The 12,583-nt window shown below is 46.5% G+C and overlaps 1 protein-coding gene across 3 annotated transcripts in view; it reads left to right on the top strand.

Annotated features, from left to right (window-relative positions):
- The first annotated feature begins 251 nt into the window (after positions 1–251).
- MAP3K1 (mitogen-activated protein kinase kinase kinase 1) overlaps positions 252–12,583 on the top strand; it is a 64,169-nt gene continuing 51,837 nt past the window's right edge. The window contains exon 1 of one of the 3 annotated variants that reach the window (XM_030004702.2): positions 252–520. In XM_030004702.2, the coding sequence (XP_029860562.1) occupies positions 513–520 (8 nt within the window). In that variant the 5' untranslated portion in view covers positions 252–512. Of the gene's footprint in view, positions 521–1,214; positions 1,744–12,583 lie in introns of those variants that run through there. The other 2 variants (XM_030004701.1, XM_041120911.1) reach the window with 2 other exon arrangements.

The following is a 12,583-nucleotide window of genomic DNA, read 5'->3' as shown; positions in this document are numbered from 1 at the left end:
TTAGTTTTCCTTTCCTCATCTCAGATTAAATCGGCATTCAAATAGGCAGGCTTGTCTAACGGCAGCAAACCAGCACCTTTCTGACAGCAACGTATGCCCTTCTGCTCTTGCAAAATTTTAAGTCCCTTCTCCGCAGCTCGGAGGTTGAAAGCAGAGCCACCCAATTGTGGTCGAGTGGAAATCTAGACCGAGAGCAAATTTTGCTCGGACCTCCCCAAGGTTCTGGTCATGTGATGCCTCCTGCCTTTCTCCTCTCTCCCAGTCTCTCGGGAAACAGCCGCAGCGGTAGGTATATGTGGCAGGCTATCCTCTAAACTAGATGTGCATACTTTCGCATATACGGGAACGAGTGTGCTCCGACGAGACATTAACGCTTCCAAGTAGTTACAGACATGGAAAAGTATCTGAGGACGGGCGAAGCGGCGCCTGCCAACTGAGGGCAGCGCGGGGAAGGACGCCTGAAGGCTGCGAGCAAGGATGTGCACTCAATTTCGTACTAAGCCCAGAGAGGAATGAGCAGGTAAGCTCAGGCGCAGCAGCCATTTCCCGGCGGCTCGCCGCAGCGCAGCAAGGCACCGCAGGCGTTCTACTCCCCCCTCGGCCGGCCCCCGGGGAGGCCGCCGCCTGGGGGAAGTTTTCGGGGTGCTGGGGAGAGCGGGGACAGGCGGACGGGGTGCTGCGAGCTGCGGCGCGGCGCCGCCCGGAGCCGGCCCGAGTTTCGGGAAGGGCTTCCCCGCGCCTCAACTCCTCACAGCGGGGCGGCGGCTGCCCGGGGCCGCCGCAGCCCCCGCCGCTCTCCCACACGTGGGAAGGGCCGCGTGGGGGCGGGGACGTCCTCGCCGCCCGGCGCCTCCACCGGCTCCCGGGCGTGGGCGCGGGAGCAATCTGCCTGCCTGCCTGCCTGCCTGTCTGTCTCTCCGTCCGTCCGTCCGTCCGTCCGACCCGGGCCAGGCCCTGTCCCTGACGAGCGGGCACGGCGCGCGCGGCAGCGGCGGCGGCGGTCGCGGCTCCCTCCCACCGCCAACACCTGCGCGGGGGCGGGCGGGGCGGGGCGCCGCTCGGCCCCGCCCCGCTGCACCTACAGGCGGCCGCCCCGCCCCGCGTCGCCCGCCGCCGCCAATCCGCACCCGCCTCCCGCCCCCCTCCCTACGCCGTTTGCGTAGGCAGCGCTGTTTCCGCAGCGGGTCGGAGCGCTGGCTCCCCCCGATCCTCGGGAGCCCGATGTGACCCGCCAGAGAAAATGGCGGCGGCGGCGGGGAATCGCACCTCGTCGTCGGGATTATCTTCGGGCAGCGGCGCCGAGGCGGCCGCCGCCGCCGCCTGCGGGAGCCTGAAGGGCGGCGGGGTCGCGGGTAGCGTCGCCGGGAGCGGCGGGGGGCTCCTGCGGGAGGCGGGCGGCAGCGGCGGCGGCAGCAGCCGGGAGCAGCGCTCTGACTGGAGACGGAAGCAGCTGCGCAAAGTGCGGAGCGTGGAGCTGGACCGGCTGCCCGAGGCGCCCCTCTTCCTCGCCGCCGCCCCGGCCGCCGCCGCTGCCTCCTCCTCCTCCTCTTCCTCCTCCTCCTCGCCGGAGCCCCCCGAGACGCTGCTGCTCCACTACCTGCCCGGGCCGCCGCGCTCCAGCCCCGCCAGCCCGGCTGCTTCCCCCAGCCGCTGCGCCGAACTCCCGGAGCCGCTGCCGGCGGGGAGCCCGGCGGGGACCGACCCCGCCGCGGAGCGGAGGATGGAGCCGTCCCCCCCCGCGAGGTGAGGGGGCGCCGGGGAGGGCGGGCGGGCGGGTTGTCTTGGGCAGGGCTCGACCCCGGCCGGCGGCGGGTGACAGCGGCGGCGGCGGGGCTGTTCCCGCGGGGAAGGCTCGGGGTGTGCTCCGGCGCCCCGTTTCCCCTCGCGGGTGCCCGGCCGCCGCCTGGCCGCGGGCCGGCAGCGGATGCGGGGGGCGGTGGGAGCTGCCCGCGGAGCGCGGGGCCGGGGCGCGGCGGGCAGCCCTCGGCCGCCGCCTTCCCCCGGGGCGCGGGGGCACCTGGTACGTGGGTGAGGGCTGCCCCGCCGGCCGGCCGGCCGCAGCTGTCAGCGGCGCGGGGCTGCGCGGGGCCCGGCAGCCGGCGCCGGCGGAGCGGGTCGGGCTGCGGGGGAGCCGAGGCGTGCGGGTGGGGGTTGGCGTGTGTGCTTGCGGGGGGTGCTTTTGTGTTTAACTTTTGCCGGAGTCCCGAGGGGCTTTGGAGTGTGAGGTCGGGGTGGCGGCGGGGGCCGGATGTGTCAGCCATTGGGGCTCGGGGCGAGCCGAGCCCAGCCCAGCCCGTTGGCTCTGCCCGCAGCTCCGCCGTGCCGGGGCAGGGCGCGGGCTGCGCCGTGTGCTTCAGGCGGCGGCGCCGGCGCTTCTCCTTCGGGTGCTCGCCGAGCACCTGGCGGCTTCCTGCCCTGTCCTAGCAGTTTGCTGCACAAAACTGCGTGATTTTTGTTTGTTTAAAAGGACTTCTCCGCAGTCTAATTCCAGTTCGCAGCATCGTGGTATTGCAGAACTGATTTCTTTAATCCTTGGTAAGGGGGGGGGAAAGGTTTTCGAACATAAATGTCCTCTCCCTGTTTCCAGGAGAAAGTAATTTTGCGGCGGTTTAGTCTAGGCGATACGTTTCAGTGGTTTCATTTAGTGCCCTGGTGTTCGTAGCTTGTATTTGCCTTCCGCATGTATTATTTGATAAGTCCATTTTCTTGAAGTTTTATAAAGCGGCCCATATTTTGCCTATTTGACATGTGTAGAAGTATTCAGGGTGAAAGCGAACTCATGTCCGTGGTGAAGCGGTTAAGTACTTAAGAGCACATTTCAGCTTTAACGTGCGCTTGCTAGGTCTAACTCGTAGGTATGTGTGTGGGAAGGCACTGCAGTAGTGGCGGTGTAATTTTGATGTGAAGTTGACGATTTCATGTGGATTTCTTGTAAGGTTTTATATGATGTGGACTGTGTAGTTTAAGGACTTAGTGTTAGCATCCATGGACCTATTTCAGTGCTGCCTTACAGTTTGTCTGGCTAATTATTTAAATCTCACAAGAAATCTAGTTCCAGTTTGGACACATGACTTGTGTATTCTTTTCAGTTGGTCTTACATCAGTTAAACCTGAAGGATATTTTTTAAAAGTTGACTTATCTTGGGACTACTGTAATAAGAACTGTTTTCTTGACCAAAGTCCTGTTTATATGAATTCTCAGCAATTCAGATGGATTTTGGTCTATTTCTAGGGCAGTGTAAAAATACTTGATACGGTGTGGTCATAACAGGTAAGAAATGCCTCTGTACTTACAGAAGGATTAGTGGGAAATCTGAAGTGTCTGGGGAGGTGGGAATAGTTACGAATTTTAGCGAGTAACTTGTCTTTTTATGATTCTTAGCACCGTCTTTGTCTCTATCAAGTAATGAAATTATAATGTACTGTATATTGTATCTCATTACTGATTGTAACCAGTTTCATGGCTTTCAAGGAAAATAATCAGTGTTGGAACACATTTAAAACAACTCAGAGTCTCATGGTAATAGGAAGTGGGAGTTAGGCTGATATTAGGGGTCCAGGAAAGTCAATATATGTTGCATCAATAGTGAAACACTGTGTCCATCCTTGCTAGTCAGTCCCACAGCAGCAGTGACAGAGCAGCTGTGGATTTTTTTCCTGTCACATGGATGGTTTTGCTTACTTTTAAGTACCTGCGTTTGGACAAGTCAGTGTTTTGAGTGTGTGTACAAGTTAAAACCCTTCTCCTAAATGCTCTGACGTTTGACTAGGAGTGTTAACAAATCACAGAAAATACTAAATGCCAAGTGCTTTTCTCTTTAGTATTTTGGTGAGATAATCTTCTTTGAATTTATCGTAAATACAGTTGAAAATACGTGGCAACGTTACTAGTGATTGTTCTTCAGAAATATCCTATAAATGCTCATGCGGAGTATCTCAGTAATTCTGTATGTCATGTTACCAGTAAACAGATGTTAGACAACGTACTAGTTTGTCAGACCGTATCAAGAATTTAAAACATCTCTTTGCCCTTTCTGTAATATTAATTGACTTGTTCTAGCTGAAGGAGGGAGGTTAATTTGTATGTGAGTAACAGCGTATTACACATCAAATTTGTGCATGCAGCTGTTGCCCAGGCATTTATTAAGAGGCAAACTGAAGGACATAATCAAAATAATGAATTATGTGGAGGTTTTCTAGTCTGTTTTTAAATACAGTAGTTGTACTTTCCTGTAAGGATCTACTGTTAGTTAAAAGATACTGTGCTTGCTCCCAAGTCCCCCTATCAGTCTCTTTAGTATTACAGTTACTTTGTTTTTAAATAGATTTTTTGTTTCTGTTTATGCTGGGAGACCTGCATGAGCCTCAGAGTGAAGTTGAGAAGGGAAATTGACTCTGTTGTTAACTCCTAAATGTAAATATTACCTTTTTTCTCCAAGCTCTCAAATATTCTGCTTGTTGCGGCAATACAGCAAATATATTCACTAAAAGCTGTGAATGTTGTAAGGTATCTTTTTGTATCACTGTAAGAGAAGGGATTTGTTTTACTAGGAAATGCAGCTTCAACATAAAGCACTTCAGACCTCTTATCCCATATCTGTACTGAGAGTATATTGATTTGGTTTATGTAAAAAGATCCAAACAGTGAGTTCAGTGATAACTGTAGTATGATTTCTTGTAACTTGAGGGAAATCCATGAAGGCAAAATGCACCTTCTTCTCTGCAACCTTGACAATGTTCTTTTAAAATATTCAGGCCCTTTAAGTGATGTTTATTGGTGTCTGCAATTGATATAGGTGGCTTATTACATCCCCAAGTACAGGATTAGTTATACTGCCGTAACCATGGTCTTATAAAAACGAAAAGCAGGAAATGCCACAATTCATCTCCTCTGCATACAGTAACCATGTACTGTGTGTCTTGAGTGAAAATTAAGTGTTTGAATTTGAAAATGTATATGCTAGATATGGCAGACTTTTCATATAGTTCAGCTGCAAGACAACCTTTGTAGATATTTATACTGTTTTTTCTGCAGTTGCTGTTTGACGCCTGCTAGAGACACTGAAGACACACTGTGAAACTGAAGTTTTGACTATATGTACAAGTAAAAGCTTGTCAATTTTAGCTCTGCTTATCAATTTGTAGCACCTTTGATGACTTTGAAAGGAGGGCATGAAGGGGGGCTTTAACAGGGCAGTGGCATAGGAACAGCAGGAGAGCACGTACAGTGAAAGCACAGTGTGGCCAAGGTTTGACTTGCTCTTTTTTTTTTTTTTTTTTTTTTTTTTTTACTGAAATAATGATAACTTTCTCTGTTCATGTTGTCAAAATGTAGCTAAGGTAAAAAAACATACCTTGTTATTGACCTTGGCTATTCTTAGCTAAGGTAAAATATAATTTAATATGTTTTAACCAAGTCCATAATGCTGGATATTTTTAACCGGCTGCTTAAATAAGCCACCAAATTTTCTGCTTCCAGCTTGAGCCGGATGGATACTACTGTGAGAGAAAATTCACTTCCTACCTCTTCTGTGCTCTGTGGCTTGAGAGTACTTCTGGAAGAGGGTCACCCTCTACTGTGTCTGATTTTTATCACTCTTAGTTATTGCAAGTGGTAGGGTTCTGCTTAAATGCTCTGATGTGGTATGGCAGTTTCTTTGTTCCTATGCAAAGTAAATAGATTGTAACTAACTAATCTGGAGCTTTCTGTCCCATTGGATTAAGTGATACTAAAGGTTCAGTCTCCACTGTCACTCAGTGGAGTCTAAGTACTACTCCTCAGTGTGATACCTGTGTGTAGACATGGGCAGTTGTGCCTCACCCAAAGGTCAAATGTGCAGAGCACAAGATTTGAAGATCAGTTTCTCCTTCTGTGTGATGGATTTGAACTTCATGAGATCTTTTAGTGTGCTAAATCATTTGTTGTTTTTTTAAGTTGGAGTAAAGGTAACGGTGCAGCTCTGCAATAGTTTATCCTGGTGCAGGAGAGGATGAGATGGGAGTGGAAACAAGCAGGTGGGAGTGCGGTGACTGTGGGAATGCTTCTGTTGGCTTTTGCTGGCTTCCAGTATTGGTGAAACTTGGCTTAAGCTTGTTTAAAATAGCAATTATACGTTGCCATGTAGCTGTTGTTTAAACAAACTTGTAAAGCTAGTTTTCAGCAGCAGTGGTGATAAAAGAGTGGATTTGGTTTGAGTTCTGAGTTTCTAATGCTTATCTTGGTGTTCTTGGAGGATTCTCTGCAAAGACCCAAGGGTCGTCTTATTTTACTTTTTATCTGCTCTGCTCTCACTTAAAACTCTAGAATTACAGTTCATTCTTTTGCTTGAGGCAAAGTGGAGAGAAAGCCTCTACGAGGGCTTCATTACTTGTCTCTAGGTGACTAGGAGAATGTGGTTAAGTGGAAAGTTGCTTTCTGTTGCTTCCCTCCCTTTTTATCTTTACCCGGAGGCTGAGTGTGTTGCTTGCAGGATGCTTCCAATTTCCTGTCTCACCACACTGCAGAACTGGAGAATCTTGCTTGGTAGTGAATAGTCTTGATTATTTTTTTTTTCCTATAAAATATGTTTGGGGTTGTTTTGTGTTTTGGGTTTTTTTGTTTGTTTCTTGATTTGTGGATTTTTTTTGTTTGGTTGTTTTCGTTTTTTGTTGGGGTGGTGGCTTTTTGTTTTTGTTTTGCTTTTTTGTTTTGTTTGGGTGGGTTTTTTTGGTTGTTGGGTTGTTGGGGTTTTTTTAAGATTAGTTTTGTTGGATCTTGGCTGAAAAATGTCCTGAAAAACAGCAGTTCTATTTACTTGATACTTAAGAGTCATTTGAAATTGGGAATTGTTTACCTTCTGTCTGGAAACTGAAGAAATACTTTTCAAATTGTCTTAATAAAAGCTGATAGAGCCATCACTCCCTCCCAATTTTGTTCAGAAATGTCCAATTTTTTGATAGGGCTCAGCACCTGATGACTAAGGATTTGAAGGTGTTTGCAAAAAAATTTTTTTTTCTTTAAACTTAGAATGTCATTGAGTATTCGTGTTCCTCTGCTATGGGATTAAACTGGAATTCAAGTCAGTCTACTTTTGTTTCATACTGTCTCCATAGATTTCTTTTGTGTCCCTGAATTGTAAACTATTCACATCATTCATGGAAACAATATAATACTGCTTGTTATCATCTCTCTTGTCCTAATAGTCTAATTTGTAGTGGAATGGCTGCTAATATACTTATTACGCTGGGTGACTTCAATTCTTCCCTAGTATTTCTCATCAGTAAGATTTCACGCTGCTGTTGATACTGCAGCTCCTTGTAACTTACCCAGAGACACTGTGGAAGGTGGGAGTAGAGTGCTGGAAAAATGGGTTGTGTCTGCTAGACCACACTGACATCTGACCACATCTGACATCTTGTTTTCTGAGCTCTTTTCCATCCTCTGCTTGAGGATCATCGAAGTCATCTTGCTTTTGAGCAAACTGGAATGAGTCTTTGCTCAGCTGTCACCAGTGAAGATCAGGTCCTTTTGTGAGCTGGTAGTAAACCCTCAAAGGTATGCAACTAATAGTCCTTGTTTTGGCCCACGGATATGGATTTCAGTTCACTAGTTATTTCTCTCAAATAACTTTCTTACACCCTGAGGATTTTTTGTATGTCCTTCATGACCATCACGCTTGTACTTTCAGGATTGTTCCTTTCAGGTACTGAAAGGGCTTGGTGTAAACATTTTAAGTGTTGAAGGAAAAAAAATGTAATTTGTGATAATACCAAATTAAGAAACAATTGGTTTTTTAAACAAATTCAGTGTTACCTCCCATTCTACTGTCAATAATGCTTGGAGAATTTTATTTTAGTAATTCTTTGTTTCTTTAAAAGGGAAGCTTCAAAGCTCAGTGGATAATAGGGTCTCCCCATTACCTTTGGGTAATATTTAACTGTTCTGCATCTGGAGAGGCATACAAAATGCAAATACCTGACATGCATGGTGAAACTTGCAGTGACCTCCAGTTTGCAGTTCATGTCGAGGTTATCGAGCTTGGCAGATTAATACAGTTTAGCAGGCAAGTGTTTGTTTATTGTCATTGTTAAGACAATATTCTGATTGCTTTGAGTTATGACAGTACCTTAATTTCTGGTTGCTGAATATGTACTTTGACAATTCATGTGTAGTCAGTGACAGTTTTCTCAGTTTATCAATATTTTACTTTTTTTTTTTTAACTTCTTCCTTGTTTTTAGACTGCAGAGTTGCCAGGTATGATACTAATATTCCTTTCAATTTTTTTCTCTTGTTGCAAGTTTTAACTTTACCACCAGATATGTAATCAGTATCTTAAATGTCCCCATAAAATATATCTGAAATGTTTGTTATTTCACTAAAGTAAATGCCTCTACAGATGCCTAGTCTATGATTAAAGACTTGTTTGCTTGATATAAGAAAATATTGCAGTTGTGACTAGCGTGGAAGCTCACTGAAACAGTGCTAATATGTTCTTAAAAATTTGGAAAGGATCTCCCACATTAAGGATCTGTATGGTTTATTAATTTTATTGGATTATTCATATAAATAAAACATACATGATGGCATCTATAGTTGTGTAAAGTTCTTAGGCAGTTCAGACTTGGAAATGTGAACAGCTGGTTTTTAAATGGAGTGGAGCTGGATGGAGTTGCTCTTAAAACTATATTAATATGCATAAGTTTATTTTTAAAAACTTATTTCAAGGATGTCTGCCTATCGTTCTGGAAGATGAGCTCTTCTGTATTTACAGAAGAGACATAAATTTTTTTTGTTTTCAACTCTAATTTGTGCATTTATTTGTAATGAACAGCTCGATACAGTAGGTTTCCTGATCTCTGCAGGCATATCGGATGCCCCAGACTGTAGGAAGCGCTGGGGCACCTGGGTTTCTGTTAGGTTTTCCATGGTAAGTGTGGAAACTAGTTCTTCTATACTGTCCGGCAAATGCAGGCAGGCTCTTCGCTGCCTGCCCTGCAGTGGTGGCTACTGGCTTCTGGCAAGGTCACTGTAACCAGCAGAACTATTTTTCTCATTGAACCCCCAAGTTCAGGATCTCCTGCACTGATGTGTTCTGTTCCACATGGCCTTGTTCACACTTTCTTCAAACATTTTCCTAAAATTAACTGAGAGTTCCAGTTTCTTCCCCCGTCAAGAATTTACTGAGTTGCAACTGCATGTTTCTTATACCTCCCAGAGGCTTTTGGGAGGAAGAGCAGGGGTATGTAGGGAAGAGGTCTTAAAGACATGCAGATTGTTCTCTGTATTTGTTTTAAGCCGGTATTACAGGAAGAGGGAGGAGAAGGAGCACCCTCCCCACCCACCCCTGGCCTTGTGTACAAGAAGGCATGGAATGAAACTCCTTAAGCCATGCAGATCTCTGGCAGAGAGCAATGTGGATAGTCTTCAGGGTTGTCATTTTAGAAATGCATTGTGCCAAACTGATACAGAAAAGATTGGATCACTGACTGATCTATTTGGTTTCTCTCACTGTGAAGATTGACATGCAGACTGTCACTCAGACTGCTTTTTTTGTGGGAAGAAGGCAGATAATCCCCATCAGGGAACTGAGTAATAAAATATTTTGGATTAAACTAAGATGTCTTCCATCTGTGCAAAGCTGTAAGGTGCTTTCATGTGAGGATGTGTTCAGTATTGTAAACCAACATACACTGATATCCTCAGCAAGCTGAGTGAGGAGAAGTATTAACAACTGGCACAGCATTTGGCTTAGGTGATACAGGGCAATTTAGGATTGTTGCAGTGGTTACAGCAGTGTAATGCCTGACCATTGCTCTTGGCTTCTGCTGCAGGTCAGCATGCCTCCATTCAGAATGGTTACTCTTGTCATTGATTTCAGCTATATTGTTGGTAGTGAAGGATTCAATTCTAAAAAGAAAGCTTTTTCCTTATATTGGTACTTTAAAGCCAGATGGGTCCAAGTGACTCTTGGGAATGGAAAACATGGGGGAAAGGGTTAGAAAGCAGCAGATCAGTAAAATAAACAAATGTTAAGTGTTTCATTGTACCTGGGGTGCTCATCATTTCAGCCCAAAAGAAATCCTCAGGCCAAACTTTTTTCTATCCACAAAAGAACAGAAGTCAGGGTTTGCAGAGTACACTCCTAAACTCTCCTACAAATTCTGCTTCTCTTCTACAGTGGAAGCTGGACTTCCCTTTCTGAAGGAAAAAAAATATAATTGTTGGAAGACTTTGAGCTGAAAGTTGCCCTGTGAGGTGTCCATGAGAAGGGTCTTGATGACATCCATGGTGGGTTGACCCTGGCTGGACACCAGGTGCCCACCAAAGCTGCTCTATCACTCCCCTCCTCAACTGGACAGGGGAGAGAAAATGTAAGGAGGGGCTCATGGGTTGAGATAAGGACAGGGAGAGTCACTCAACCAATTACTTTCATGGGCAAAACAGACTCAACTAGGGGAAAATTAACTTAATTTATTGCCAATCAAACCAGAGCAGGGTAATGAGAAATAAAACACCTTCTCCCCACCCCTCCCTTCTTCCCGGGCACAGCTTCACTCCTGAATTCTCTACCTCCTCCCCTCAGTGGTGCAGGGGAATGGGGAATGGGGGTTGGGGTCACTTCATCACACGTTCTCTCTGCCACTGCTTCCTCTTCAGGGGGAGGACTCCTCATACTCTTCCCCTGCTCCAGCATGGGGTCCCTCCCATGGGGGACAGTCGTCCATGAACTTCTCCAGCATGAGTCCTTCCCAGAGGCTGCAGTTCTTCACTAACTGCTCCAGCATCGGTCCCTTCCATGGGCTGCAGTCCTTCAGGCACAGACTGCTCCAGCGTGGGTCACCCACGGGGTCACAAGTCCTGCCAGCACACCTGCTCCAGCGTGGGATCCTCTCTGGGCTGCAGGTGGATATCTGCTCCACCGTGGACCTCCCTGGGCTGCAGGGGGACAGCCTGCCTCACCATGGTCTTCCCCAGGGGCTGCAGGGGAATCTCTGCTCCGGCGCCTGGACCACCTCCTCCCCCTCCTTCTTCACTGACCTGCGGGTCTGCAGGGTTGTTTCTCTCACATGTCCTCACTCCTCTTTCCAGCTGCAGTTTCTGTTGTGCAGCAACTTTTTTCCCTTCTTAAGTATGTTATCACAGAGGCACTACCACTATCGCTGATTGTCTCGGCCTTGGCCAGTGGCAGGTCCATCTTGGAGCCAGCTGGCATTGGCTCTGTCGGGCATGGGGGAAGCTTCTAGCAGCTTCTCACAGAAGCCACCCCTGTAGCCCCTCTGCTACCAAAATCTTGCCACGCAAACCCAATACAACATCTCATTCAAACGTCTACTCTCTGTACCAAATACATCAGTGTCAGTAACTTTCATTGGCTGCTGCTCTTGGGATACTCTATATAACATCACAAACCTTTGTGAAAACTCTAGCATTTCTCAGAAAGGTACTGTCTTTAACCAAATCTTTCCCCTATTTTCTCGAATTAAGGATATTAAACTAAAGAAACTGTTTAATGTTCGTCTTTCTAAATTCATTCGGAGTATAATTATAGTTGGTATTGTAATTACATTATTTACATTGAAAATTTTGAAGTATAGATTAGCTCTTTAGAAAGTTATGTGTATATATGGTAAGAGGAACAGTGCTACTATATCTTCAGTTTTGTCTTTTAACCATGTGGTTAAGTCCCAGCATGTTCAGGTACAATGGTAAACCATCTCGTTCTGGTAAATATGCTGAAGTATATAATTCCCCTTAGTACCTCAGCAGAAAATTAGTATGCTCTCCTGTTTGCTTGTTCTGACCTGCTCTGAGCCTCGTGTTTGTGGCAGTATTTTACAGTTCTGCCACCAGTGAGCATGCCCAGCAAAGCCAAGTGGGGAAGGACAACTGTTTCAGCATTTTGAAATCACCTATGTATGAATTACATTCCTGTATTTTAAAATTGACTGCACATGGGAATATAGGTCCAGTGCCAGGGCAGGCCACTTGTAGACCCTGGGAATCAAGATTGCAGGGGAGAGCACAGCCAGAACTTTTAGGCTTTTGGCTTGCTTTCAGCCCAGAGGGTGGACTGCCGAGGAGCTAGCAAGGGGAGCTAGTAGGAAATCTGCCAGCTTCTACCACATAGACAAAGTTCCATAGGAGCTTCATCAAAATGGGTCTCTGAAGTTTTCTGAATAGACAAGTAATTTTTTTTTTTTAAAGTATCTCTTTCCAGGCAGCAGCTTAGCTGTATGCATTAGTATTTCCACTGTCTTGAAAGTACTTGCATGTGCATAAGTAGTTGAGACCTAAATAACCATAAATACCTGGGACTTAAACAAAAATACAGGTTTTAATCTTGTAAGTGAGCCTGTAGTAAAACGCATATGCAATGGTGGAGCCTTATGGCTTTTATTGGTATTCTTTGTGAGCAAGTGTTCACTTAATGTGTATCTATTCTATTTGTGGTATTGGTGCCTTAGGCTGAAATAAAGCAAGGTTTATCATCAAGTAGGTGAAACTTCTCTAATCTGTGTTTCATTCAAAACGTGAATCCCAATTCAGAGGAAATTCAGGACCCAGATTACCGCTATGCCCACCTTGGAGTTACATGTGACTCT

Source organism: Aquila chrysaetos, chromosome Z (assembly GCF_900496995.4).
Source record: "Aquila chrysaetos chrysaetos chromosome Z, bAquChr1.4, whole genome shotgun sequence".
NCBI classification, from domain to species: domain Eukaryota; kingdom Metazoa; phylum Chordata; class Aves; order Accipitriformes; family Accipitridae; genus Aquila; species Aquila chrysaetos.
This window is presented reverse-complemented; position numbering and strand designations above follow the sequence as displayed.